Source organism: Eleutherodactylus coqui, chromosome 1 (assembly GCF_035609145.1).
Source record: "Eleutherodactylus coqui strain aEleCoq1 chromosome 1, aEleCoq1.hap1, whole genome shotgun sequence".
NCBI classification, from domain to species: Eukaryota; Metazoa; Chordata; class Amphibia; order Anura; family Eleutherodactylidae; genus Eleutherodactylus; species Eleutherodactylus coqui.
Window position 1 is genome coordinate 148,276,964 of NC_089837.1, and position 26,016 is coordinate 148,302,979.

At 47.1% G+C, this 26,016-nt stretch overlaps 1 protein-coding gene across 1 annotated transcript; it reads right to left on the minus strand.

Moving 5' to 3' along the window:
• Positions 1 to 915: 915 nt before the first annotated feature.
• Positions 916 to 25,287, minus strand: DCUN1D1 (defective in cullin neddylation 1 domain containing 1). The gene is made up of 7 exons (XM_066601588.1): positions 25,112 to 25,287; positions 14,787 to 15,003; positions 9,177 to 9,345; positions 4,831 to 4,961; positions 4,664 to 4,746; positions 3,216 to 3,312; positions 916 to 2,102 (listed from the first exon to the last, which is right to left on the minus strand). The coding sequence occupies exons 1-7, from the start codon at positions 25,112 to 25,114 to the stop codon at positions 2,023 to 2,025; spliced, it is 780 nt and encodes a 259-aa protein (XP_066457685.1). The 5' UTR covers positions 25,115 to 25,287; the 3' UTR covers positions 916 to 2,022.
• Between the last annotated feature and the right edge of the window lie 729 nt (positions 25,288 to 26,016).

The window sequence follows — 26,016 nt, forward strand, 5'->3', positions numbered from 1 at the left end:
GGGGTAAAAATACGCTAGTCTGAAAGTGGCCTCAGGGCTAATTCAGGCAACCATAACTGCATTTAGTGCTTGCATTACAGCCACAAATGCGAGCCAACTGCAGTCGAATGACCTGATCTTACAGCAGCATAGGCATATAGCCTATGGTCATGAGACCCACAATTGGACAGGAAGTGGACTAAAATTTGGCCACATTATGGTCCTCTAAATTGGTTCTAAGGCAGCTGTACAGACTAGCATGGCCATTAGTTAAATTTAGCTAAATGATCTGCAGCTGGGGTTGTCCTACTTCCAGCCGATTTGCTGCAGGAAGCGGACAGCACCATACATCGCGCAGTGACCCGGGTTGGTACTGCAGACTAACTTCCATTCGCTTCATTACCAGTCAGCCTGCAGTACCAACCGAGACTACTGTGCAAAGTATGGAGCTGTCTGCTTCCTGCAGCAAAACAGCAAGAAATGGGAAAACCCCTTAAAAGATCACCATTTGCAAGAAATACTCTATAAGGCCTCACGCACACGGGTGGATGTTTGCTGCGGAATCCGGGGAGGGCAATGGAAGCCGTCCGACCCACGGCCATTCTGGAATGGCCGCGGGACCCGTCTTATCAACGGCGCGGAGACATCTGTACTGCGCATGTGCGGCAGCTGGACCATCCACAGTACAGATAGAGAAGAAGAAATACAGGTACGTGGGTCACTGGCTACAGTCAGGGCCGGATTCCATGCGGGATTCCGCTGCAGGAATCCAGACCTGCCGTGTGCATGCAGCCTAAACCAGAGCTGATCTGTAGTGTTCTCCAGAACACAGGTTCTTACTCCATGTTCTCTTCACTTCAATTTCACAGTAAAGTAAAAGCCAACATTAACCCAGCGCACATTAGCTGCGTGTCAAGAATGACAATAACGAATGGCTAAAAAGGACTGAGATAAGTGTTAATTAACGTGACATCAGAAACACATTTCATGGATACCTCCAGGTTTTAAAAAGTAAAAAGAAACTGAACTTGGCATTCTGGAGCCGGGTTGCCTCATTTCTTAAAATCATTCATGACAAATCAGCCGCCACCGAGAGAGTGACCCCAATTTAACTGCTTTGTGTTATTACTGTAGCCGTCTACCTCTTATGCAGATATGTGTTGCCAGTTTTAATGAGATACAGAGTTGACGCTTTCACCCTTCTCTTCTGTAAAAAGCCAGACAGATGTATTGAGAGAAGCAAATGAGGGTCCGATAAGACAAAAGACGGGCCAAAATCCATCCATCCTCAAGTGAAAATGGAGCAATGTGAAGGTTTATCTGCTTAAAGCCCCACGTCACAGACTTCTACTGACCCAACCACTAACACGAACCTTCCCTTCCTCTACAGTAAGAAACAGATGCAGCTTGTATGTTAAAAATGCTGAATATTTTCAGAAAGTGATCCAAAAATCTAACATGATGTTAACAATTTAACAACATATATAGATGAAGGGCAAAATGATCGTTGATTTCGAAGTCCTCTCCACTTCCACCAAACGCTTTGGTATTTACAAGCAGTTTACCTTTGTGATGCTGAAGTCTCAATCCTGGCCATAAAGAACGGCACTTTTCTTTGCCCCTTTATATAAGAACAGCACTTGATTGGATGGGTGCTACCTGCATAGGCTCTGAAACTAGCAAACAAGGCCATGATGAAGTTAGCAGATGAAGGCGCCATTGTGCTTTATGTGAATGTGAAAGCCACAGAATAGATCTAGAATCATATGGGTTCGCAAACTAGGATCTTCCACAGATATGTCATGAAATCCACAATATGGAAATATGAAAGTTGCGCTCCAGGACTAGTAGAGAGGCTCAAACCACCAAAAAAAAATAAAATAAAGATATGGTCTTAAGAGGTCTCCAAATGTCTGTTTCAACCCTTTGAAACTGCCGTAAGAGCTGATCTTCACTTGAGTCCAGCCAGAAGAAATTTGACTGTGCAATTTTATGTTGTGTTACTTTGTACAGACTATGTACATTCTACAAGGTTCCTTAGTGCTACACTGTTGTACTTTTTGTCCCTGCGATTTGAGGACGTGCAAACTCCACAAAGTCATCAATGAGAACTGGCCATGCTCCTGTGAAAGGAAGAATAGGAAATTAGGCAATTCTCATAGAGGTGATGTCACAGTTACCCATTAAACAGCAAAAAACAGGCATAAAAAGTTAAAGGGATTGTGCCAAGATGGCAAACTCTGTTCACAGGGCATATGAACATCACAAAAGAAAAAGGCACTTGGTCCATCTAGTCTGCTCTATTTCTTAGTACAGATATATGCTTAGCCCTTCAATCCTGTGTTACATTTCCCCTGTAGTAGCTGTGAAATGACAGGCTGGCCATTGTTTCTTTGCCATGGGTCTTGAAGTGCTGAGCAGCCCATGCCCCATATTCTTAAAGGGGTTACCAATCTTGGTAAGACCCCCACTCCACCCTAATCCCCTCAGCTATTCTCAGGGTCTTTAGGATAGACCATCAATATTTACTTGGTGAGACGGGGCCATTGTTGATCAGGCTTTAGCATTATTTACAGGCACAGCAGCTTATCTGTGCAGGCAGTTGAACCCAATATTGTAGCTCATCTCATTTACTGTGCCAATCAACAATAGACCTGGAAGTCATGAACTGCCCAACATTGATGGCTGCTCTAAAACTCTAATATTAAACTCTCTGAGAACACCTTTAACATTTGTTTCATCAGTGAGATATCGGCCATTTACACGCAACTATTATCGCTCAAGACGATAACCATAGTGTGTAAATGCTCTCATCTTTCACTTTTCGGCTGAACGATGATTTTTAAGGTGAGCATAAAATCCATGGTTCAGCCGGAGAGAAGATAACACAGACCGCATGCTGTCTGCTGTCCATGGTGCTGTATTCTCCACAGGAGCGCTGATTACATTGTATTCAGCTTGCAGCCCCATGGCAGAACAAAGAAGCTGAATGCAGAGAAAAGACCACCTGCTGTTCTCTGCATACAGGTCTTGGAGGCTCATTCACATGCAAATGAAGGTGATAAGCTGCTAATGGACAGTGTCCATTAGCAGTTTATGCAAAAACAATCGCTCAAAGCCTATCTTTTGAACGATTATCTTTGCGTGTAAATGTGCCTTTAGAAGCCAATATCACTTCTATGCTTCATGCAACACAAATTTACATCAAATTAAATGTAACCGATTTCTGCGCTTACCTTCCTCATCATAGTTAGACATATCATCTGCTATCATTGTGCTGAAATCTAGTAAAAGGTTCCACGTGTCCTTAGGTATCGATCGTTTATGATGTTCCTTGGTACAAGAGGAAAGAGGTCTTCAAGTACAAATGTCACAGAAATAAAAACTATATGCAATAAAAGTACCTTTATGTGGTTCACATCAGTATTCAAAGTGGACCTACATATGAATGAAGAAATCAGACAAATAGCACCCAAGTCAAAACCAAACAATGACTACACAGACATGTGGACATGACTCCTTCCCATGTGGCCAACGCTTATAGTTATATAACTGGTCCCTCCCTGCCGTGAGTTCATTTTGCAGGCCTTGGCCCAAGAGAGACCAGCTTACTTAGTGCGGGTCCCATCTGAAAAGGTCAGGGCAGATGGGCTTAAACAATCGTACCAAAATGTACTAGGAACCTCACATTTAAGCCGGGCTCACACCAGCGTCTGATCACCGCATAATGTGCGTGTCATATGCAGCAATTCGAGGGCAGATACATTGCCATGCACAGTTCCACTCCCATTTACATATAGGAAATGCGTAATACACAAGCGCAAAAAAAGAACGCACCATGTTCTATTTTACGGCGTATTATGCGTGAGAACGCCCCTTGTTCTCTGTGGTCGCATGAGACACACTGCCCATAGGCAATTACATTGTGTATTGGCGGTGTGTATACGCGTCGTTGCGAAGCGACAGCATGGGAAGTTATACAAAGAAAAAACCCACAGGCTGCCTGCACATGACAGCGTGTGTAAGGGCTAATGTCCATGACCGGGTTTTTACGTGTGTGTTGCACGGCCACGGGATACGCTGTGAATGGAGTCAATGGACTTTCATTGATCCATGCACATGAGCGTGTAGACACGCACGAGAAATAGATCACAGCATGCTCTATTTCCCTGCATACCTCGCAGCGTGAGCCCTATACATTGGTATATGCTGCGTATGAAACACTGTCCATATGCAATAAATTGCGTATGAGCTGCATTTTCATACACAACCCCGCTTTGAAACAGAGCAGGGAATTAAAAGAAAAAACACCACTGCGGCCATGCGCATTTGCTGCCGGAAGACCTGCTGTTTACAAAATCAGTAAGACGCTGGGGGAAGTCCTGCAGTGTTTTACCAATAAGTTTGTGGACATGAGCCCTAAAGTCACGCAGCATTTTACGCTTATGGCTGTGTAAGCCCGGCCTTATAAGTAAGGTATATTTAGCAGTTTGATATTTGCTATTAACAAGGTATATAGCTCTCCGCTGTTGCATCCTTGGCAATTGTTAATGCTGGCATTGCAGCTAAAGCAGCGTGCACCTGCATACATTTCTTCACTTTGGCTGGATGTGCCGTCTTTGTATATTTCCCTTAATTAAAAAAAAACAAAAAAAAAAACACAACTACATCAAAATAAACTTACCAATAAGAACTTGTTCCATAAGTCTAGGAATTTAAATCTTCCATTTAGTACTAAATTCCAATAGGCAATGGCCATTTCTAAGTCTGAAAAGTGATAAGATTGCTTAAGTGCTTGATGTAGAATGTACCAGACAGATGATATTTCAGCTTCGTACAATCTAGACATACCTAGACCTTTTTGTCCCGGGTTTTTTGCAAAATTGAATGTAAACTGATAAAAGTCCTTAAATCGCCCTGGCTCTTTTAATTCTTGCTCCATTTTCGGTAGCTGTGCTTTTAACTTTTCTATGCTGTCGCACCTGCATTAACAAACAGATTTCAGATTTGTGCTTACACTGGTAATAACTTTAAATTGTGCCAACATGATCCATAAAATATGCTGAAAAACATAGAAATATCTAGAAAAGAAAAGACTGAGAAATGTGATTGTACACCCATTGTCAAAAACAATCCCTCCCCTAGAAGTTGTCGGAATAGCATGCAACTTTCTATGTGTCATTGTAATTGTTGATAAATAAATAAAAACTAAACTAAATCTTGTTATTTGCATAGCGCCAACTTATCCTGCAGCGCTTTCAGGTAATTTATTTATTACCTCCCATTAAGCTGGGTACTTATTTTACCGACCTCTGAAGGATGCTACCTGAACCGTGCGGGGATTGAACTCGCAACCTTCACGTCATGAGCGAGAGCTTAGGACTGCATTTCTGCTGCGCAACACATGATTACAATATCAGGGCAAAAGGATAATTTATTGTGGAAAACTGAACCCTTGAAGGGAGGCTCTAGTAACCTGTTGTACCGCCTCTAGCTTGGATACAAGATGTGATACAGGAGGCTCTAGTACCCTGCTGTACTGCCTCTAGCTTAGATACAAGATGTGATACAGGTGGGCATGGAGGCTCTAGTACCCTGTTGTACCGCCTCTAGCTTGGATACAAGATGTGATATGGAAGGGCATGGAGACTCTAGTACCCTGTTGTACCCCCTTCAGCTTGGATGTAAGATGTGATACAGGTGGGCATGGAGGTTCTAGTACCCTGTTGTACCACCTCTAGCTTGGAGACAAGATGTGATACGGGCGGGCATGGAGGCTCTAGTACCCTGTTGTATCACCTCTAGCTTGGATACAAGAAGTGATACGGGCGAGCATGGAGACTCTAGTACCCTGTTGTACCGCCTCTAGCTTGGATGTAAGATGTGATTCAGGCAGGCGTGAAGGCTCTAGTACCCTGCTGTACTGCCTCTAGCTTTGATACAAGATGTGATATGGACAGGCATGGAGGCTCTAGTACCCTGTTGTACCACCTCTAGCTTGGATGTTAGATGTGATACGGGTGGGCATGGAGGCTCTAGTACCCTGTTGTACCGCCTCTAGCTTTGATACAAGATGTGATATGGACAGGCATGGAGGCTCTAGTACCCTGTTGTACCACCTCTAGCTTGGATGTTAGATGTGATACGGGTGGGCATGGAGGCTCTAGTACCCTGTTGTACCGCCTCTAGCTTTGATACAAGATGTGATATGGACAGGCATGGAGGCTCTAGTATCCTGTTGTACCACCTCTAGCTTGGATGTTAGATGTGATACGGGTGGGCATGGAGGCTCTAGTACCCTGTTGTACTGCCTCTAGCTTGGATGTTAGATGTGATACGGGTGGGCATGGAGGCTCTAGTACCCTGTTGTACTGCCTCTAGCTTGGATGTTAGATGTGATACGGGTGGGCATGGAGGCTCTAGTACCCTGTTGTACCGCCTCTAGCTTTGATACAAGATGTGATATGGACAGGCATGGAGGCTCTAGTATCCTGTTGTACCACCTCTAGCTTGGATGTTAGATGTGATACGGGTGGGCATGGAGGCTCTAGTACCCTGTTGTACTGCCTCTAGCTTGGATGTTAGATGTGATATGGGTAGGCATGGAGGCTCTAGCACATCGCTCCACATTTGTTGTAACTGAGCCTCTAGATCGTAGGCTGTTGAGATTGGTGTCCCAGATGGTCCCATTCATGTTTTATTGGAGAGAAATCTGGCAACCGGGTAGGCTATGGAGGTGTGACAATGTTGTGGATGCATTCCTGTAACCCCCTTGTGTGTGCGGCCGAGCGTTATCCTGCTGGGAAATGCCTCTTGGAAGCCACCATGAGAGGAACACATGTGGCTGCGGGATGTCCTGAACATATCGCTGAGCTGTCAATGTCCCTCATACCACTACTAGGGGGGACCAAATGTCATATGTAATGGCCCCCCAGACCATCACACCAGCAGGGGGCTGTGTGCTGCTCCACAGCAAAGGCCAAATGAGGTGTTCACTCCTAAGTCTCTAGACACGAACATGGCTATCAGTGTCCAAACTAAATCTGGAATCATCGCTGAAGACAACCCGGTTCCACTCTACAGATGTCTAGTTTCATCGTTCATCAAGGCACTGTAAACGGAGGTGACGGTTAGTGTCAACGGCGGAACAGGTAATGGGCACCATGAGACCAAATTTCCTCCAGCTAAGCACCTGAAAATTGTTCCGACAGACACAGGGAACTCTCTACTGGGAGTCTGTCGAGGATGTCCTGGGCCAGCAAGCCTTGTGTGCCCTCAGACATCCACTGGTCACAACACCTCCTAACAGTCTGGTAAGAATGGCCAAGGTGGCGGCAATTTGTTGATACGTCTATCTAGCTTCTTATGTCCCAATAATTCTCCTCCCTCAAACTTTGTTAACTGGGCCAAATCTCTTCTCTGTGTTGTAGAGGTGTCTAGTGGTCAACAAGCTCTACACAAGCGGAAGAAGAGGTCACTACACAGAAGGAGCCTCCGAGAGCCTCTTTATAGGCCAAGTGTGGAACCACTTTTTAGGCCGCAGGTGACAAGACCGTTCATCTAATCACACCACAACTCTAATCATTGGCATATCTGCCTGAGATGTATCTGCATGCCGGGTTTGGCAGCAAAGCGATAACTCCTTCTATGGGTTGGATTTTTTTTGACAAAGACTATAAAAGAATAAAGAGATTTTCTATAGCAAGGAAACCAACAACTTGTCAGAGCCCCCCCTTAAAATATCCTGAAAATGTATGTGTGGGCAGTAAATACTGAGGCTGCTTTCAAACCTCCATCAGAGCTCCGTTCAGGGTTTCCGTCTCGCTGCTTCATTTTTGGAGGAGAGAAACTAAGATAAAACTGAAAAAAAAAATTGATCCTTTTTTTCCTCATTTATCTCAATAGGGTTTAAAAACAAAAAAAACACACAACAAAGGCTTCCGTTTGCTTCCATTCCATCTGGTTTCCGTATTTTTTTTTTTATGGAAAAATAACACAGTCCGCAGCGTTATTTTTCCGTCCAAAAATACCGAATCCTGATGGAATGGAAGCAAACGGGAGAGTTTATATTTGCTTTTTGTTTTTTTGAAACCCTATGGAAATAAATTGGCACGGTGGGGAGGGGGGGGGGTGAATTAATTACTTATCCCTTTTTATATCTGTTTCTCTCCTCAAAAAAAACAGAGCAGAGAAACGGAAACCCTGGAGGTGTGAGCGCGGCCTCCCCCGACTCTACATAGAATCGGGCACCTTAGCCGGTTAACAGGTAATAGTTTGTCTCTAGGGATGAGCGAGCGTACTCGGAAAAGCACTACTCGCTCGAGTAATTTGCTTTATCCGAGTATCGCTGTGCTCGTCCCTGAAGATTCGGGTGCCGGCACGGAGCGGGGAGCTGCAGGGGAGAGCGGGGAGGAACGGAGGGGAGATCTTTCTCTCCCTCTCTCCCATGCTCCCCGCTGCGACTCACCTGTCAGCCGCAGCGGCACCCGAATCTTCAGGGACGAGCACAGCGATACTCGGATAAAGCACATTACTCGAGCGAGTAGTGCTTTTCCGAGTACGCTCACTCATCTCTAATAATTACTTTTACCCAATAACAAGGACATAAAACAGGGTAGGTGAACACCATGTTACATATGCAGATATCTATCAGGAATTCCATTTCTATTCAGGATGGAAAAGTGCAAGTAAACTGTGTTACTCCATCCAGACGCAGTCTGTAAAAACATGACCTTTAAACAAATAGCATAATAGTCTACATGAAATGGATTCCAATGTATGGCATTCATTTGAGGGATAGGTCATTAGTAGGGATGAGCGAGTATACTCGCTAAGGCACTACTCGCTCGAGTAATGTGCCTTAGCCGAGTATCTCCCTGCTCGTCCCTGAAGATTCGGGGGCTGCCGCAGCTGACAGATGAGTTGCGGCGGGGAGCGGGGCAGAGCGGGCGGGAGAGAGGGAGAGAGAGAGATCTCCCCTCCGTTCCTCCCCGCTCTCCCCTGCAGCTCCCCGCTCCGTGCCGGCACCCGAATCTTCAGGGACGAGCGGGGAGATACTCGGATAAAGCAAATTACTCGAGCGAGTAGTGCTTTTCCGAGTACGCTCGCTCATCTCTATTTGCCTCTTATGTATTAAAGGGCAAACAAGGTAACTGGACCATCCTCCATGAAGGATTAATAGCACGTCCGCCACTTACCCTAATTCGATCATTCCATCCATGAATTCCTGCTTTGAGAACTCGCATTGTGTGGCTGCTCTAAACTTCCATGCAATAATTAATACACTGACACTGGCAGGATCGAGGGCCAAGTCGTCACAGAACTGCTGGATGCCATCTATGCCAATCTTATTTTCATCCTGAGGATCTGCAGAGGGAAGAAGGTCTAGTGGTAATGTGCTCACAAACAGGGCATTCACATCATGGTTCTTCAGCCAGCATTACCAATGGGTGATTAATAAAGTGCAAGAACACAAATGATCCAATTGGGCCATCATTAAGCCATAAATGACTCCTGAGACAGTCACACAGGGTTTTCAGGAGATATCAAAATAATGAAAGGCACACAACGCAAAAAAAAAAAAAAGAAATGAAGAATGAGTTTGGCTCTTTTCGGTGTGTTTCACTATCCAGCACTGGTTCCATCTTTTATAGAGAAGCTGCGAACAGGCAGGATGGAGCCAGAACACCACTATGGGGGTCAGTGTGTGAGACGGAGAACCCGTTGGTCTCTGTATCACCTAACGTCTGCTTCTACCAGGCTTTTAAACTGGATACAAAGGTGCTGAGGACACTTTGGCGTCAGACCGTGTAGTTGCCAACTTACTCATACACTTTCAGGAGGATTAACAGGAACGGTACAACACGGTTCTATCAAAAAATTATTTCATGTCAACAGTGGCAAACCGTCCTCTATGAGAACAGGAAGAAGGGGGAAGAAGTGGCTGAAAAGTGGAGAAAGATGCATTTTTCTTTAATAAGTTATTTTAGAAAGTTTCTCTTTGCTTGTTCTATTGATTTATGAACAGTTTTGAGAAAGTATAGTGGCTACTTAACCCATTAGTGACCACCGATACGCCGTTTGACGGCCTGTATCGGCGGTCTATTTATAAAGAGAGTCATCATACAATACAGGCGTCGGCTGTTTCTTACAGCGGACACTCAGCAGCAACAGCTGCGATGAGCCGCACAGCTCATTGGGGCTGTTAACCTTTTAATTGCCGCTGTCAATTCTGACAGCAGCATTTAAATCCCCCAAACGATGTTCAGGGGTCCCATATGGCTTCCCCGCAATGAGATTGCAGGGAACCATGCGGGTGTCATGGCAGCCAGGGGCCTTCTGCATGGCTCCAGGGCTGCCTATCAAGCAATGCCCATGGGGTGGCTTGATAGACTGCCTGCCCGATAGCAGTATGATGTAATGCTATAGCATTACATCATACCGCAGGAGGGATCAAAGCATCGCAAGTTATTGTCCCCTCAGAACAGTAAAGTTTTACTAATTATTAAAAAAAACACTTTTTGCCATATTTATAATAAAAGAATCTTAATAATAAAACAATACATATTTGGTATCGCCGCGTCCGTAAAAGTCTGATCTATCATAGTAATGCAATATTCAACCTGCACAATGAACGTCATCAGAAAAAAATAAAAACGCCAGAAATGTGCTTTTTTGGTGACCCTGTCTCCAAGAAAAAAAATGCAATAAAAAGCTATCAAAAAGTCGTATCTATTCCAAAATGGCACCAAACATAAACTACAGAAGACGGTGGCAGAAAATAATTTTTTAAAATTAAGTATCTTTGAAAAGTAGTACAGCATAAAAAAAACCTAGATAAGTTTGGTATGGTAGTAATCGTACTGAGCCATAGAATAAAGTTATGTCATTTGTGTTGCAGTTTGTGCGCCGTAGAAACAAGACGCACTGAAAGCTGGAGGAATGTCATTTTTTTACCATTTCCCTCCACTTAGAATTTAAAAAAAGTTTTTTAGTACATTATATGGTACATTAAATAGTGCCATTGAAAAATACAACTCGTCCCGCGAAAAACAACTCTCCATACAGCTACATCGATAGATAAAGGAATTACGATTTTTTTAAAAGGGATGGGGGGAGGGGGGGAACAAAAATGGAAAAACGGAAAAAAGCTTAGTCACTAAAGGGTTAAATACAATATGTTAGAAGTGTTTCTGACATGTCCAGAACAGTCTCCTCTAATGTTCCTGCATGACTGAAGAGGGAGACATCTGCTGGTCATAAAGAGCATCTGCACAAAAGCCTCTAGGAACGCGGTTTGTAAACCCATATTTATGCCTCATCAGGACATGCTGCGTGAAAAAAAATGCACTTTCTAAAGCACTTCCCTGCCCATGATCACGGATGATTGGGATAACTTTGTGGGATCACATATATTTCCCTACAAGACCCTGGCAGGACCTGCTGGTTTGTTTTCCTCATCTTTCACACCTCTGCAGTACCAACAACTGTTTTTTTATTATATATGGCATAACATCTATGATTGAACGTCCAGGAGCAAACATCCACCTGACTACAAGTAACGACAAGAGTAGCTAAAACTCTTCACACCTATTATGGAGGATTCCCTGACCGGGTCCTGTAAAGGAGAACAGTAGAGGAAGAGTCTCCACAGGCAGCGTTCTGTAGTCCACTCATTTATATTCTCCCCGTATGACACCCTCAAAGCTATGAGTACATTTCTACCTGTTTCCTCGGTGTGTGAGGATCTGACCCCCTGGGTCAGTGCCGCAGCTCAGCCCACACCACCAACTGCGGCTGTCTATTATAGCTGACACTCTGCTGCAACGGCTGGGATCAGAGACAACTCCAATCCCAGCCGTTTAACCCCTGAGAAGTGTGCGGTCAACAGCAACAATAACCATATTTAAAAAATATTAAAAGCATATACATAAACTGCAGCAACATTAACCCTTTAACACCTTGTATTGTAAGAGTAAGCAAGCTGCTGTATCATTACTACCTTAGCTCATGAACCTGCATCATCACTGCGCTGCCACTGGATGCAAACTATACTACAAAGAGAACTGCCTGAACTAACTGCCTGGGATCAGAGAAAACTGCAATCCTGGAAGCTTAACCCCTTAGATGCTGCAGTCAATGCTGACCACAGCATCCAAGTAGAACAAAAAGGGTGGGGTCTCTCTACTCCATTTGCACCTTCCCGCAGGAGACCAGCACTAAAATGGAGCATGCTGCCGGAGTTTTCCCGCACATGCAATCCGCGCCTCAAGGGAAATGACATCCGCAGGTATTTAATTACCTGCGGGTGTCCAATGCATGCCTATGGGGCACTGATCACGCGTGCGGGACACCCGCTGCGGATCTGTCCCCGTGCACATGAGGCCTTAATGTTACAGCATGTAAGTTTACATCTTGGAAGGGTGGTAGTTCACGCAACAAGACAGCGTGCTCTCTCTGTGACATCATTGGTCCTCCGCTATGTAATCATGGAGGGCAAACGGGTTGCCAAACTGGTGTTCTGGCTTGTGATCGATAATGCATTGCAGTACGGAAGTACTGCAATACATTATTATAGCAATCAGAGATTTACAGGTTCAAGTCCCCCATAGGCATATTAACCCTTGCCAATCCAATTTTGGATTCAGGGTTTCCTAAAAGGCTTTCTCTTTTTTCTGTTATACAATGTTGCCATCTGCTGGCTAAAGCCAGTGTGAGTGCGCCAGAGAGGTCCCGACAGCGGAGTGGCTGGCAATAGACAGTAAGAAAACCCTGTCAGACGTAATCTGACATTGGAACTTGTACAGTGGAGCTGTACAAGCTTAATCAGAATGTCGTCAGACAGTGGATTGGAAAGGGTTAAAAATGTTGAAAAAAGAAAAAAATAATTAAATAGCGTAAAGAAAAACAACCCTTTTTGTGCACTTTCCCCTCTTTGTAAAAAAAAACAAAAAACAAAAGACAAAATAACCCCACATATTTCATATCATCACATCCGTAATAACCTGTACAATAAAGTGAACACTTTAAGGAAAAAAAAAACAAAAAAACACAAGCCCTAAATATCCCAAAATGGTACTATTAAAAACTACAGCTCGTCACGCAAACAAATAAGCCCTACCAGAGCTCTGTCCATGGAAAAATAAAAAAAGTTATGGGTCTTTTTTGCTTTAGAAGACCCACCCCCGTGTTAGAGGGAATAAATAGGTAAAAAATATTTTTAACTCACCCAGAGGCAGTGCAGGAAAAAGTGCTGGGCAACGGAGCAGAAGAGCTCTAAAAATCACGGAGCTCCGTGTCACAGCGGTGCTTGTTCGGCAGAAGGAAGGGAAGAAGCCAATTGGTGGAGGCGGGGGAAGCAGCAGCAGTTCCCGACGGCACTAACCACCAATCAGCGGCACGTATTGTTGGCAGTGGGGAGGAGAGAGAAGCGGTAACTGATTGCACATTTGTTCATGCGATTAAATGGCGAGGCGATGAATTTCGGCACATTCGCCTTATAAGACGCAGCCACTTTGGGGGGGGGGGGGGGGGAGGAAGAAAAGTGCGCCTTCTAAAGCAAAGAATACAGTATATATATATTTTGGTATCTAAACTCATATCAACCTGCAGGGAAAAAAATGATAGTGTGATTTATGCTGTATGATTAATGATGTACGGAAAAAAAAAAACTATGACAGAATTGCTGTTTTTTTTCTCTCTGACCTCCAAAACAATTAATAAAAAAGCTTTACAAAGCATATGTACCCAAAAATGGTGCCAGTAAAAACTACAGTTCGCCACACACAAAAAGCCCTCATATGGCCATGTCGATGGAGCAATTAAAAAAGTTACAACTTTGGAAATGTGGAGATGAAAAATCTCAAAAAAAATGATTGCGTCCTTAGGTTCAAAATAGGCTAATACGGTTAAACGAAATTTTTAAAAAAGTTGAGTCGCATCCTCAAGGCCTCATGTCCACGGGCGGGTCGGCTTCCGCATGCAGGAGCCGGCAGCAGAATCCAACCCTGCCCACGGCCGAGCACCCTGTATACCCGTCCGGGCATTCTATTTGCTGTACTGTGGATGTGTGCGAAGAGCCGGCTGGCGCACATGCGCAGAAGAGGGTTTTTTCCCTCAAACTTCTGCTTTCCTGTGGAATCCGTGGCCCGTCTGCAATGTCATTTGTGGACAGGCCAAGGAACAGACGGCTTCCATTGACCTCACTGCACTAAAATGGAGCATACTGTGATTTGTTTTTCGCATGCAGAATCTGGAAAACAAATCCACATTTGTAAATTCAAGTGCGGACGTCCATGGTTCCCTGTGGCTGGCTTGAACTGTGGTGTCCCACACGGATTCCACATTTCAAATCCGCCCGTGGACATTTGCCTAAGTCTAATTTCACACTGGCGAGTGCAGTAGCGGTAAAACTTGGCCTGATATTGCGCTTGCGAATGTGTGATTTTCCCCTGGTTGCGAGGGGAAGTAGCGAACATCCGAATCAGCAAGTGTTTCTCGTTGATTTCAATGGGAAACCCTGCACTGCACTCGTGTGCAACTCCCACACTGTGTGATGCTTTTGACAGCCCCATTGAAAACAATGGGCGATGCGTTCCAAAGGGACATCCAAAGACAGGACATTTTGCGATTTTTTTCCCACACTGCAATGCGGGTTTAAAAAAAAAGGCTCCTGCATATAACCCCATTCAAAAGAATGGGGTTCATATTTGTGCGTCTTTCAACGTCCAAATCTCGCTCCTTTTCTTGACTGTGTGCCAGAAGCCTTATACAAGTGACCATGTAGGTGGGACTCGGCGTGTACTTACCTTTGTATCTATTATAAAGCTGCTCTAATTTCTTTCTATCCAATGCTCCTTTTACACTCTCGCGGATATAGAGTTCGGGGTTCTGAAAAAAGTTGTCCGTGGCAACATCTAGCTTCCAGTCATTCTGCGACAGGCAACTTACTGCAGTTTTTTCACTAGATTGTGTGAAGATCATAAACTGACGAACTTTATCTTTCTGCGAGGATTTCAACTTGTTCTGTGAAGGAGAAGAAAGTGGAGAAATAAACAAGTAACTTGGAGCAGAGAATGCAGGATCCATGTACGGGCCCTCATTAGGATGAAAGGGACCCCTGTCATGGGCAGGAGGCCGTACAGTGTGGCAGGGAGTCAGTGATACTTGGCCTTCTTATCCTTCTCCTCACACACTGTCCAATGGCAGTAAATGCTGTAGTCCTCCTTTCTCTTCTCCCCGCTGAGGTACTTCTCACCTCACAACCCTTCCCTCCTCTCAGCCATTGCCACTCCATTAGCCTCTGCACTCCTGTCTGCGGACAGCGGCAGCTCCTCTGCCCGTCAGCCTGTATGAAGAGCCATTAATCACAGAGCTCAGATGTCAGCCCCCGCTGTGCAGCAATACCAACAGGACACTTGTGTTAATCAGCAAGAGCGGGACCCTCATCAGCATCTGTGTCCACCACAGATGGCTCATAGCTCAGGCTGTCAGCGCTGGGAGAAGGCTTCTCTCCCTCCACAGCACTACTCACCACCTCTCCAGCCATACCAGCTGCCCTGCATGTCTTCCTTCCAGCTATCAGGTAGCTGACATCATGCGGCTTATAAATATAAGCACCCCTTACATAGTACAACTAGCTGCTTCACAGTGTTTCCATAATTTCAATAGAAGTGTTGGAAGGTTACGGAAACAGAGCCGTACAGGTAACTACGCCATTTCTGTAACTTCTTGCTACACAGAACCTCCCATTCACTTCTATGGAAGTTACTAAAACTTTGTAGAACAGGTGAGGGTCCCAGAGGTGGGATATGTTATACGTATCTGAGATGGGAATACCCCATTAGGTATCCTATAATGCCATGTTCACATGTGGCTTTCAAACTGTATCGGTGAAAGCCCTCACTGACTGACTGACTTGCCACTAATTCTCTAACTTCCTGGTGTCGTACAAACATGAAATTTGGCACAAGCATTCTTTAGATCCTAAATAGAAAAAGAGGTCACAACTTGATAATTCAATGCTAATTGCAAAAGTAAGTGCATCCCTATGTAATGTAACTCCCCCATGTCGTACAAGCGTGAAATTTAGAACTAGCATTCCTTTGGTCCTAAATGAGTAGAGTGGGAGGCATGGCACATTCTGCAGAGGGACATCGGTACATGCAGTCTGAGGAGAATCTAACACTCCTCTATGTGTATACATATTTTATTCCTCGATTCCTCCAAAGTAACCTTGACTTCATAAAATTTTCCATGCGAACAACACAAACATCTGCACCAAATTAACGTGGGCGAAGCCGGGTATATCAGCTAGTACAATATAAGGGTGTTTTCAACCCCCCAATCACATGTGGACGTTCATTCTGGATTTCAGGACAGGCAGCACGTTCGCCATCTTACAGAATTGCAGCAGGTTTTCGCTACAGATTTCACCCTGGAATAACTAAGCCATAAATTTTCCATATTGGAATATCCACTTCATGTGAAAGTAGCCTTAGGATGCTTACACACCAGAATATTCTGCAATCAAAATCCAAAGAAATACCGGCATAATTAAGCCATTTTAAAATCCAAATCTACATGTTAAAAGGGGTGTCCGAGTGCCAAACATTTTTTTTTAAATAGATCCAAATGTGTTAAAAGAATAAAATCAGTAGTAAGTACCTGTCCTCTTCCCCAGGTATCCAGCACCGCATCCCCAAGGCCTAATGGCTACCACATGACTGCTGCAGTCAGAGGCCACGGCGGTCAAAGGGCATTCTCCTGGCATCACCACTCAGATGCTGGGAGCCATAATGCCAGCAGACCACCACCTGGCTGCAGCAGCCTCCGATCGGCTGCAGAGGTCAGATGTTAGCTGTTCCTGAGCAAAGATCAGGAGGATCGCTGGGGCAGAGCACTGCTTTTACTGTTCTAATAGGATTGGACCCAGCTTTTTTTTACACTGTCTTACATCCGGACAATCCCTTTAAACATCTAGATTATGGAGCAGATATTTCTGCATAGTTGAATATTCCACAGTGTATTGCGGATTATTCTGGTGTGTGAAAAAACCCATAGGCTCCTTTTTAACTGCAATTCCTCCCCAATAACGAGCATTAATCAATGAGACTTAGAAATCATGGAGAATGAACGATCGTACATACACATTCATCATTATCGGCAGCACATGTCCCATTCACATGCAGAGAAGTCCTCTCAATAACTTATACCATACTTGCCCGATCAGACTGTGTAAAAGGCCCTTTGAAGTGAGTCTGTCAGCTCATCTATGCCATCCAATCTGCAGGCCTCGTGTTAAAGAGCAGGAGGAGCTGAGCAGGTTGTATATAGTTTTATGGGGAATAATTCAGTAGAACTTGTATTTCATTCATTTATATCTCTGCTCATTCTGAGCTTAGCAGGCCAGTGGGCGGAGCCATCAGTGATTGACAGCTATCTGTGTATGACTGTACATACAGGGAAGGCTGTCAATCACTGATACCACTCAGCTCAGCATAAGCACAGGGTTAACTGTATAAGACACAAGTTATACCGAAGTCCAATGTCCACGGGTGGATTTGATTTGCAGTACCCGTGCGGGAGATCGGCAAATTAAACCCCCCATAGGGATGCATTAGTGTCCGCAGGACAGCACAAAGCATGCGGATGTGATTTTTTTTCCCCCCCGGCGTGCGGACCGCACTCACGAGAAGAAATCGCACCTTGCTCAATTTTCCTGCAGATCCTGCACAGACGGCTTCCATTGAAGTCACTGGAAGCCGTCGGATCAGCGGAGCACCCGCAGCCGTCACTGTGGACAGGCTGCAGATCCGCAGGAAAGCAGGAGATTTGAAAAAGAAGACCCAGCCGCAACGGAGGAGACTCGCCCTGGATCCGGAGAGGTAAGCAACTGTCTCTTCCTCTCCATGTCCGCGGGCACGCATGGATATTACTGTGGGATTCAGCAGTGGAATCCGTGTGTGCAAGTGGACATTGGGCCTAATAGTGGCACGGTGGTTCAATAAGCTTTGTGCCATTCTCTTGCATTGAAACACCTCCGCCTTGTACTTTTAGGCCTCATGTCCACTTGCACATACAGATTCTCCACTGCTGATTCCAGCAGTGGTATCCATGCGTGCCCGTGGACATAGAGAGGAAAAGACATTTTCTTGCCTCTCTGGATCCAGAGCGGGTCTCCTCCGTCGCGGCCGGATTTTCTCTCTTCCGCACAGCGGATGTGTCCCAGCGCATGCACAGTGCTCTTTTTTTTTCTTCAAATCTCCTGCTTTCCTGCGGATCTGCAGCCTGTCCACAGTGACAGCTGCGTGCAGTCCGTGGATCAGATGGCTTCCATTGACTTTAATGGAAGCCGTTCTCGCGGGATCCACAGGACAATGGAGCATTCTGCGATTTCTTCCCGCGGGTGCAATCCACACACTGGGAAAAGATTTTTTTAAAAAAGCAGATCCGCATGCTTTTTACTGTCGTGCGGACACCAAGGCCCCCTGTCTACGGGCAAGGCTGAATATCGCTAGTGATATTCGGCCACCGGGGAGCAGGGGAGAGAACTGACAGTTGCCTGCGGTGAGCCTATCTGACAGGCTCACCGTGAAGAATCAAGGCAAATTGCAGCATGCCGCGATTTGAGTCCTGCGAGCGGAGAATCGCTATGATTTTCAGCTTGCGGACAGGAGGCTGCACAAATGTACACTGCGTTACCCGCGACCGCATTATCACCGCGAGTAATGCAATGCACTATTATCCATGGACAGGAGTCCTAATGCATCCCTATGGGCAGCTTGATTTGCAGATCTCCAGCGCGGGTTCCACAAATCAAATCCACACGTGGACATTGGGCCTTAGGCCTCATGTCCACTAGCAAAATTGAATTGCGGATTTCCGCTGCGGAATCCGCATTCAATTTTGCCCATAGGGAATCATTGGCCATCCGCGGTCAATTAAATTGAAATTTGCACCCGCGGATGGCATTTTAATGGATTTGCGTTTTCTCACATGCGGGAGAAAAAATGCAGCATGCTCCATTTTCTGCGGGTCTCACGCAGGCTTCCATAGAAGCCTGTGGAAGCCGTCCGGTCCCGCGGTACAACCGCAGCTGAATTTCTGCTCTCCGGTGCGGGAGAGCAGGAGTTCAAAAAGGAGTGCACGGCGCATGCGCGCGGCACGCTGCCGGCGTGCCGATCGCATCCGCCGGGCAGAGGGAAAGAAGATCTGGCCGGACAGGTGAGTTAAATCTTTTTTCAGGCCTTATGTCCGCGGGAAAAGAGGGTCCCGCTGCGGGATTCTGCATGGAGAATCCGCATGGGCCCGAATTTCCTAGTGGACATGAGGCCTTATGGCCATCAATCCTCCTGACCGCTGATCCACCTGGTCAAAGATTGGATCTGACGGCTCTAATAACTATCTGCTCATGTCATATATAGAGGTGTTTAGAGTTGTAGACTATGAAGTCCCCCCAACAAGCTGCCCTTAAACTTAATACACAGCGGCACGTTATTATATCCATTACTGGCATTCCATCAGGATCCGGATGCCGTGCTCCACATATGATGTGTAGCTATTTACCGATACCTACACCATCCAAACCTGTCAGACAGGTCCGGGTACGGTAAACTAGGACAGGAAACTACTTAATAGCTGGACATTTCTGACATATTTAAAAACAACCGTTCATGAACAAGGTGACAATAATTCCACTGAAATAAACCTAAAATTAATAAATACACTTGAACAAGTCCCCCATAGATGTGTATAGGATGGTCTGCTGTCACACCGGACTAGGCCTCGTGTCCACGGGCACACATGGATTGTACTGCTGAATCCCGCCGTGCCCACAGACATGGGGAGAAAAAGACATTTTCTTACCTGCCCAGCTCCAGCGCGGATCTCCTCTGTGCCGGCTGGATCTTCTTTCTTCAGCACGGCGGATGCGTCTGGACGCCCCGGCAATGTGCCAGACGCATGTGCAGTGCAATTTTTTTTTTTTTAAATCTCCTGCTTTCCCACAGATCCGAGGCACATCCACAATGACCACTGTGTCTGTGCCATGGATGGGATGGCTTCCATTTCCATTGCAGTCAATGGAAGCCGTCCTGCGGGATCCACAGAAAAATGTAGCATGCTGCGATTTCTTCTCGCACGTGCGATCCGCATGCCCTGAAAAAAAACTAAAAAAATGAAAAATCACATGCGCATGCTTTTAATTGTCTTGCAGATGCTAATGCATCCCTATGGATGGCTATAGGTACGGATCTCCTGTAGATTTTATAATTAAAATCCACCCGTGGACATTGGTCCTTATGCTTCTTTCCTTCACCTGGGGCAGTTTAGCACCCCTTTTCTAAAATTTGCTCAATAATCATTATAATATACAGTCAAAGTAATATTTTTTAATTAAAGGAGTTGTCCGCCTTTTTTTTCTCTCCCAAGTTCCCATCTTAGAAAACAAACTAGAATATCCTCACGTCTCCGGCTCTATGCTGCGTCCTGTGCTAACCGCCCCCAGATCTCCACCGTGGTGTAAGAGTTACAGGTGTCAGTCAGCTTGTCTACAGGACGTCACCGGTAGCCAATGACAGAGCCCAGTGTTCAAGCACTGAGGTCTCTAATTGGCTGCAGCAACCTGGGACGTCCCGTACACAAGCTGACTGCAGCCTGTAAGCCAAGACCAGGCACAGAGGGGAGAGACAGTATAAGACAGCTAGCCATCAGAATAAGGTAGATCAGCGGAGGAGCCCGGGACTGTAGATCGGGCCGGTGGACATCGCCACAGGCTTCAGGTAAGAAGTTTCATTTGCCCTCACAGATCAGATCGGTGAGAGAAGATGAAACTTTAACTTTTTAAACTTTTTTAACGTTTACATTATTGCCGATATCCGTTAAATGGTGATCACGTGACTCCCCGGTGACAGCTCCACTGGTAGCCGATAGCAGGGAGCTGTCACACACCGCCTGACCCCACAGCTTTATTCTACAGGGCCAACGTGTTTTCACAGCCCTGTAGAATAAAGCCCAGAGACCAAGGACGTGAAAACATGTATGGGTGGGCACTAAGGGGTTAAAGGAAGAGAAAAAAGGTCAGACAACCTTAATTATGTACTTGGCTTACTACTACGAAAAAAAAATAGTGAGACTGCACGCCAGGCAGAAGGTCCAGACTCAGGACACTGCGAACTGACTGGAGGTGGCCTACACCTAACAGCACCTTCACACCAAAATGGTCCTACCTCCTCATAGACATGTATGTACGCCCGATGACCAGCAGGGACCCACCTGGTGCCGGCCAGTGATGGGGGCTGCCACTGGCTGAGCAACAGTATGACGTCTGAAGTGTGTGGCCACCTTAAAGGAACCTGTCATACCCTAAGGTTACGGGTTCAAAGGACAGGGGCCGCCGAGTAGGAGGATGTGACCTTCATTCTCATCTGCCACCACATTCCCTCACTCTCCATCTGCAAAGCCAGCATTTGGTGGACTACTCCAAAGAATGAAGGGGAAACTTGGAGGGTTTGTTGTTTTTTTTTTTGCACAAGGCTACAACATAGCAAAATGTAAAAAAAAATTTTTAAAGTGAAAGGGCCTGAAGACTTTCCAGACCCCTATATATAGTCACATGGTCTGTTTTTATGGCAATCTGCTCTGTTCAATATAGATCAGATGTAAAGGCCAACCGTGATATGACCAGATCCCTACGGCGCCTCCACACGGGCGGGGTTATTCCACGAGATGCAGAGCAGTTGTAGACTTTGTGGCGTTTCTTCACTTTGGAATGTATTTCACAGAATTTCTTGCGTTTTTTTAACTGCAGACTAATTGCAGAATTACATCTCCTGTATGTGGAACGTCCTTCAGGGCTGCACCACACGCTCGTGTGCTAATTGCGTATTACATGCGTGGGTTTTGTGTGTATAATACACTTACCAATATCGCATAGGCAGCCATGCTGCCGCTCACACAAATTGTATATATTACACGCGCAAGAAAAATCGCTGCATGTTCTATCTATCTTGGCGCGTATATACAGCACAAGGCAATGGGCGTCCCGCAGCCTGTGTGCAATGCCACTGCGTACTGGCTGCTTGCCACACAGGTATATCTCCCAGCCGGCACGCTGCAGTATACGCTCATGTGAGCCCGGCCTAATTCTGCAGTTTTGAAGTAAAGATGCACGGATTTTGACAGACGCGGAATTCAAGCCACGTTACACTGCAACGGACTAATTCTGCCCTGTGTGACAGCCCCCGAGGGCACATCTACACGGGAGGAAAATCGGTCAACTCCAATGAGCGCCGATCAACAGAACGTGTGGCATTATAAGATAGCGGGGTCTGCAGTGTGAGAGGGCTTTTACACGGGCGGAATTACCCACAATAAACCCGGCAAGAGGCCGGAAAGTCCAAGCTGATACCTCCATGCGGAATTGATGTGGAATTAAAAATGGCTTATTTCTGCCATTAAGGCCCCCGGTGGACCCGCAGGTCGTGTAGCAGAACCCTACAGCGGCAGATTGAGACGCGTCTTTTAGTGCGCATTGCCGAATGATTCAGCACGCCTGAGAGAGTCTGATGGATCCAGGATTATGTGGTCGCAACCGTCAAGAAAAGGAGAATAAAAACATTTATCTCCCATCCATTTACAGAGGGGAGCCCCTCAACTAATGGCACCTGAATCACACGTAGTACAGATGACCCCATCGGCAGCCCCCAAAATGGATACTGATGACATGCCAGACCCCGAAAAATATACATGAACTGTAACGCGCCCCAATCTCCCCCTCCCCAAGGATACAGGCCCCAAGTTATCCGCCATCCACGGAGTAACCAACGGTAGGGGTGCAACCGCTGGGCATATGGGTGCCTGAAGGAATAGAGCAGTGATCATGTATGTGCCCCATTTACTGTGGGAGGTAGGTGGCTTCATGCGTTCAGCCATCTCCGGTAGTGCTATACTGCACGTGTGACCACCGCTCCATTTATTTGTGGAGCCAGCAGTTGGTACCCACCGATCAGATACTTATCCCCTATCTGCATAAGCGCTTTCCACGGGACAACCCCATTAATAAAGGGGAACCCTGAAGGGGATTCATAGAGCACACCTAGAGATGCCAAAGGGAGGTGGTAGGAGGAAGAAGCGGCATCTACAATGAACACAGAGCTCCCCGACTCCTACAGTGTCCGCTGTGCCCATCAGCCACATGGCAATTTTTACGTGGCATGAATTTCTTAAGATACTCAGTGGCAGAAATCCCCAGCTGACCGACTCCGCGCAATACTGAACACGGGGTGGGTTTTATAATCCAAGTAGCATCCATTAATCTGCACGGATACCATTCACACGAACTGCCGCAATAGTCGCGGATTCTGCCAGGATGCGGGCGCAGAAACCAGAGCCAAATCCTAACAGTTCACAATGTCTGAAGACGGCTTAAAGGGGCGTCCGAGATGTTTATTAAAAAACAACACGTTTCCCAAGCCTTAGGAGGGCTCACACCAGCTGAAGGCCCCCTGTCCATGAGCGAGGAGGGATTCCGCTGGCGATATTCCGCCGCCAGGGAGCAGGGGAGAGAACTGACAGATAGGCTCACCGTGGAGAATGGCAGCCGCGATTTGAGCCCCGCGAGCGGAGAATCGCTATGATTGTCCGCTCGTGGACAGGGGGCTGCACTTTCCATAGCAACGCTATAGAAAACGTGCACTGCGTTACTCACGGCCGGATTATCGCAGCGAGTAACGCAATACGAGATCGGCCGTGGACAGGAGCCCTACGATTACTGCATGGCACACGTGTGATGTACATGCGTGTGATACGCGGGCACTCAAATACATTGTCCTACACTGTTTTGCTCACTTTTGTGTGTAAGTATTGCGGAATACACAAGCGCAAAAAAGAGCTCATTGCGTATGGGCGGGTATATATGTGCCATTGTAAACAAAAAAAACAGGGAGACTGCCCAGGACAGCGTGCGTGAGGTGCGCCGACATATGCGGTGATGGGCCGGCCTCCACAGCGGTCAGAGCCTGCGTGGCTCCCGCAGCATTTTACGTCTACAGTCGTGTGAGCCCGACCCTAAACTACACGGCGATGTCCTCGCCTCTCCTTCGGTACCGCCAATGGCCACTCTCACACAAACGTTTAGAAAACGCGGCATTTTTACTATATTTTTGAACGCATTCCACGGCACCCTATCACTGTGAGGTGTGAGGAGGTGCGTTAACCGCTAAAAGGCATGAAAATAGGACAGCGCTTGAAATCAATGGCGGAGTTGTACCGCGGTTAGCACAACACTCGGGACGCCACACTAATCACAGTAAAAAGCGGCATGTGAGAGTGGCCTTAGTCTACAGGCTGCAGCAGCAGATTACAGGACTCAGCGCCGGGGCATCGGGCTCTATCATTGGCTGCCAGAGTCTGTGACGCCTGGAACACAGGCTGCTGCGGCATCGTGGAGATCTCGGGGTGACCGCTGGGCACGGGGCATGTATAGCCGTCTGACTACTAGTCGTTGGAGATCTTGGGTGGCCACGGGTATGGGGCATGTATAGCCGTCTGACTACTAGTCATTGGGAGATCTTGGGTGACCACGGGTATGGAGCATGTATAGCCATCTGACTACTAGTCATCGTAGATTTCAGGGTGGCCACAGGTATGGGGCATGTATAGCCATCTGACTACCAGTCATCGTAGATTTCAGGGTGGCCACGGGTATGGGGCATGTATAGCCATCTGACTACTAGTTGGCAGAGATCTCAGGGTGACCGCTGGCACAGGGCATGTATGCCCACCGGCAGCCCCCAGGGAAGGATGGAGGACAACATGGTGCCACTTCTGGCTGCTCTGCCAGTAACACATCCCCTTACACACAGGCTGGCACTGCTGTCCATCAGGGCTGCAGGAAAGCTGGATGCCCCATGTCTGCTGCACCGCTGCCACCCAGCTTTCCCAGGAACAGATAGTGCAAATTCCCTGACAGCAGCTGCGGCCATGCTGGGCTGCGGACAACACACCGAGCACAGCGCCCTCCTCTCGGCTCCGGACATGCACTAGGCCCGGCCACCCCGCACTCCCGTAGCACCGGTGCCCGGCCGGCAGCCGGGGGAAGCGGGGAGGCCGCAGGCCCGGCGCCCTCACTCACCATGTTGGTGCTCGGCCTCCCGGTGAGTGTGAGTGCTGCTCCGCTCTCACGGGCTCTCGGCGATCTCGCTCATGCGCACTGCTGCTGCGGCCTTCGGCTCGTACGGAGAGGTGAGGCGGCACAGGCGGCACTCTGCGCCGGGGACACTCCGCCTGAGAGGCCGCTGACACGGGGGGCGGAGAGAGGCAGGCAGTGGTGTCATGTTATAGGCTGGCCTCTATGGTACCTGCTGCGGGGCAGACAAGGCGCCATTGCCCCTGCCAGGGGGCACACATGGGTGCCACCAGACTGGGCACTGGAAGTAGTCCTCAGGCTCTGCCACCATCTATTGGGCTGTTTAGTTCTGGGAGCAGAAAATAATGGTGTTCTGGATGCGTCAGTCGCTGCTCGCCACCCCAGCGGATCGTGGCCTTTAAAGGGCTTCATTGCTTGTTGCGCTATTTACTCCCACCTGTCTGATGGAGATGTCGGCGGGCATACGGGCAGATTTGTATTGCGGGATCCAGAGCGGGCATCCGCCCACGGGGTCCACAGCAAATACCGCCTGTAGCATACTATGGAAAAGCGCTTTTCCCTGCACACGAGATCAATTGTGATTTTCTGCTCGCGGAGGAAAAATCGCAGCATGCTCTATTCTACTACACTGTTTGCACGGACGGCTTCCATTGAAGTAAATGGAAACCGTCCAACCTGCTGCCCATCCGCAATTAACATTGCCGACCGGTCGCGGATTCTGCATCATTGCCTAGCGACTGTGCCAGAAAATCTGTACTGCACATGTCCGACGGCTCGCCGTCAAGACCATCCGCAATACAGAAATGACGCTCGGTCACCGGGCGGGCACTGGGTCAGGTTCCGCTGCCACAGAGGATCAGGCTTCCCACATAGCCGGGTGCGATTTGGGG